The following is a 4,224-nucleotide window of genomic DNA, read 5'->3' as shown; positions in this document are numbered from 1 at the left end:
GGGGCAAGAAAGTCCAGGAGACTCTTATCTCCAATTAACTACCCAAAACACCAGAAGCAGAGCTGTGACTTGAGTGATTGAGTGTTCAACTGGAGCAAAGCAGCTCAGGAATAGAGTCCAGACACTGAGTTCCAGTCTCTATAATTGATGGGTTTAGAAAAGGGTGGATCAGATTAAATAGGATTTGGGGCAAGCAGGTGGTTCTGTGGTTTGCTCCGGTGGGTAGGTCTGAGTGGGTGGGTGGCGCTGCTCCTCTATAAAATCCCGCAGGCTCCATAGACCTTCCTGTGGAGTGCAGCTCTCCCGGAGATACCTCTCTCTGTGAGCATCGCTGCCTTCATCCGGATCAGGTGTCTGCTGGAGGAAGATCACACTCAGTGGCCATTTCCAGGAAGAAAGTCTTGACTCTGCCAGCTTGCTTGTCTCCCCAGGGTCCACTCTTGCCAGCTGGGTTCAAGGACAGAAGCTAGGGAAGAAACTCACCAAGCTACAGGTTCTGGACCCTGGTCACCAACTGGAGTCATTCTGGTAAGTCAGCCAGCCTTGGCTGACTTTTGGGGAAGATTCTGCCTTCCAGAAGGGAAAGCAGTTTGTGTCTTTATATACGTATCTAAGAGAGAAGCAGCCACTGACGCTTCTCCGGAATCTGAACGCCTCTCGGAGCTTGGGCCATTGCAACAACCATGGAGTCTGACGAGGCTGCTCCCCAGAACCCGAGCTGCAGCATCATGACCTTCCGTCCAAGCATGGAAGAATTTGCAGACTTCAACAAATACATCGCTTACATGGAATCGCAGGGAGCACATCGAGCTGGGATCGCCAAGGTGGTGCCCCCGAAGGAGTGGAGAGCCACGCGGTCCTACGCCCAGATCAAGGGCATGCTGATCGCCACTCCGCTGCAGCAGACCGTGTCCGGAAGGGCAGGTGTCTTCACCCAATACAACCAGCAGAAGGAAGCCATGACGGTGGAGCAGTACCAACGTCTGGCGAACAGTGAGACCTATCGCACCCCAGCGCACCTGGATTTTGAAGATCTGGAGCAAAAGTACTGGAAGACGCGCACGTATGGTTCGCCACCGGTTTATGGTGCCGACGTGAGCGGCTCCCTGTTCGAGGAGAGCACGGAGGCGTGGAACATCGGCCGCCTGGGGACCATCCAGGACCTGCTGGAGCAGGAGTGCGGGCTGGTGATCGAGGGCGTGAACAGGCCCTACCTGTACTTCGGCATGTGGAAGACCACCTTCCCTTGGCACACGGAGGACATGGACCTGTACAGCATCAACTACGTGCACTTCGGGGCCCCCAAGACGTGGTACGCGGTGCCCCCCGAGCACGGCCCGCGGCTGGAGAGCCTGGCGCAACAGCTGTTTCCGGGCAGCGCGCAGGGCTGCAAGGCCTTCCTGCGGCACAAGCTGGCCCTCATCTCGCCTCGTGTGCTGCGGGACACTGGCGTCCCCTTCGGTCGAATGACCCAGGAAGCTGGAGAGTTCATGGTCACCTTTCCCTACGGGTACCACGCTGGCTTCAACCACGGCTTCAACTGCGCCGAGGCCATCAACTTTGCCACGCCGCGGTGGGTCGACTATGGCAAAGCGGCCTCGCAGTGCAGCTGCGGGGAGGCCAGGGTCAGCTTCTCCATGGATGTCTTCGTGCGCACCCTGCAGCCCGAGCAGTACGAGCAGTGGAAACGCAGGCAAGGCCCGGAGCTGGAGCAGCGCGCAGAGCCCGCGGGGCCTGCCAGGCGCGAGCCCAAGTCCAGGCCGAAGCAGAAGGCCAGCACCAAGCCGCCCAGGCCAGGGCGCACTTCCACAGCGGACCCGAGGCCCACAGCAGAGGCGAAGCCCAGGCCCGAGCTGAGGCCCAGAAAGAAGCCAACCCTGAGGCAGGTGCCAGGGCCTAGGCCACTGCTGACAGCAAGCCCGGAGATGTCGCCCGAACCCGAGCTGCCCCCCACAAGCAAGCTTACGCCCACAGCGGAGATGGCAGCACACAATCTCCATGACTGTGCCCTGCTTACTGTGCCTGATGCAAAGCCTCTGAGAAGCTTCCTGGAATCTGATCACTGTGTGGCTCCTGGGACCTGGCCAGAATTGTAGCCGTGAGCCTCATGGCTGCCCTCAGCATCCTGCCTCCATAGAAGCTGCTAAGATCTTCTGTTTCCTGACTGCAAAACCAGACAAACTTGGACCTATGAGTTTCGAGATACTTGCCATCAGTAAGTGGTCCTGTCTCTTTGAGCATAGATATTGACTGTACTATAAATGGGATGTGGCTGTCCTCTGACCTTAAGGTCAGACTTAAGCACCATTCAGGCTGGCATTATCCAAAGGCACGTTTTCTTTGAAATGACCTACTACTTTATCACACTGACATTGGGCCTGCCACTGACTACTGATGTGGGATTCCCATACCATGATGCCATGATGCCATGATGCCAAAGGAACTGGTCCTTCACTCAGGACATCTCGGCATGCCCTGGACACAGATGAGCCTGTCAGGACAGTGATGTCAACCAATTCATGTTGCCCCTACCAAGCTCAGGAATCTTCTCTTGTAGGGCTATGGGCCCTGCTCCCACAGAGTTGGGGCTATATTGGCTGATGCTGAAACTCCAACTGGACTTCTTTTTCTCCAAGTTGCCTCTGGGCCTTTAGCCATTTACCCTGGATTCTACTGACCAGGACTGCAGCCACAGAGGGCCAAGAGCAAGTCGAGGTCCTACCATTATAACCTTCCCTGCAGGGCACCACCAACACAGCCCAACAGGATGAAACTAGAATTTTGTATAAATTGAAATTAGGAGTCAATTTTTTTTCCTCTGTATTTCTTTGTAGTGTTGGAACTCTTTAATAAAGGTGTTAGACGAATATGGGGGTCACATGAAAATTCATAGTGAAAATTGGTGGGATGAAGGTGTGAACTCATTCAGCCCTAATACTTACTAGACACAATGTTGGAAATGAACTATAGGAGTTGGGAAGGAGGAGCATTGGGAGCAGTAAAAAGGGGAGGAAGTGAAGAAGAGATGACATAGTCTAAAAGGAAATGTACTGTTTACTTGATTTCTGTAACAAGAAACCCTCTGTAAATCACCCATGCAATAAAATTTAACTTTTAAAACGGCATCGTTAAGTTTGTTCTGTTAGGTCACCCAATTTTAGGTACTAAGAATGCTGAGCTCTGGAAGATCATGATTTCAATCCTTCCTGGACTGGAAGGTCTGGAGACTCCACTTTCTATTCACCAGCAAAAGTTTGGGTTGGAGTTGTAGTTCATGTGGTACAAAGCTTGGTGTGAGCAAGAGAAATCCTCTGCTCTCATGAGACTTTGATTTCAAATTCAGTACCAATACATGCACACATACACAGATGTAGGCATATGGGTGCACTCGCTCACATACCCACACACACACACACACACACACACACTATCTCCAGAATTACGTAATGAATCTATTTAGGCATAGTGATTTGGATAGGTTGAAAACTAAGAGACTGCGAAACTCTATTCTAAGGAAAGTACAAACAAAAGAAACCAGAAATCAACTGATCAAAGAAATTAGGCACCAAACTTACATATAGTACTTTATGTAATATAAAAGTATATTTTGCATGAAAATATACAAGTCAGAACTAGGTATCTTTCCAAGCATGAGCAAATAGAAGGTATAGCAGATCCTTTATGGGAATGCTGAATGGAGCCCAACAGAAGGAAGGAGAGTCAAAAAAAACCATAACCAATCAACTAAGTGATTTGTGAATAAACACTGAACACCACATTAAGGAAGTAAAGAAGTTCATACAAGATCTAAAACAAAGCTCCAACAAAGAATTTGAAGCCATCATAGCCTACCAATTAGAAGGAAAATAAATAAAAAACAAAGTAGAAAATCTTGACAGTAGGTTAGACCATGGAGAAGATCGAATCTTGGGCATTGAAGACAGCCAAGATATTATAGAGAAAGAACATACAACTATCCAAGACAAATCCAAGAAATATGATAGATCCATTCAACACTTGGAACACACCATCAGAAGGCCTAATCTGTGGAGAATATGTGTAGAAGAAGATAATGGTCTAGGAAATTTGTTTAACAGAACCCTAGCAGAGAACTTCCCAAACATGCAAAAAGATAGGCCTATTCAGATACAAGAAGCTTTGAGAACCCCTAATCGATGAGACCAGAACAGGATATCCCACCATCACATTACAATCTGCACAGGA

The 4,224-nt window shown here is 50.0% G+C and overlaps 1 protein-coding gene across 1 annotated transcript; it reads left to right on the top strand.

Annotated features, from left to right (window-relative positions):
* Positions 1-683: 683 nt before the first annotated feature.
* On the top strand, positions 684-2,096 carry LOC122120065 (lysine-specific demethylase 4D-like). The gene has a single exon (XM_042694091.1). It carries the CDS (start codon positions 684-686, stop codon positions 2,094-2,096), a length of 1,413 nt encoding a protein of 470 aa, XP_042550025.1.
* The last annotated feature ends 2,128 nt before the right edge of the window (positions 2,097-4,224 follow it).

This window comes from Dipodomys spectabilis, unplaced genomic scaffold (genome assembly GCF_019054845.1).
Source record: "Dipodomys spectabilis isolate Male_0828 unplaced genomic scaffold, ASM1905484v1 ptg000174l, whole genome shotgun sequence".
Classification (NCBI taxonomy): domain Eukaryota; kingdom Metazoa; phylum Chordata; class Mammalia; order Rodentia; family Heteromyidae; genus Dipodomys; species Dipodomys spectabilis.
This window is presented reverse-complemented; position numbering and strand designations above follow the sequence as displayed.

Coding starts and splice junctions, on each gene's coding strand:
- LOC122120065 (XM_042694091.1), top strand. CDS start 684: ATGGAGTCTGACGAGGCTGCTCCCCAGAACCCGAGCTGCAGCATCATG.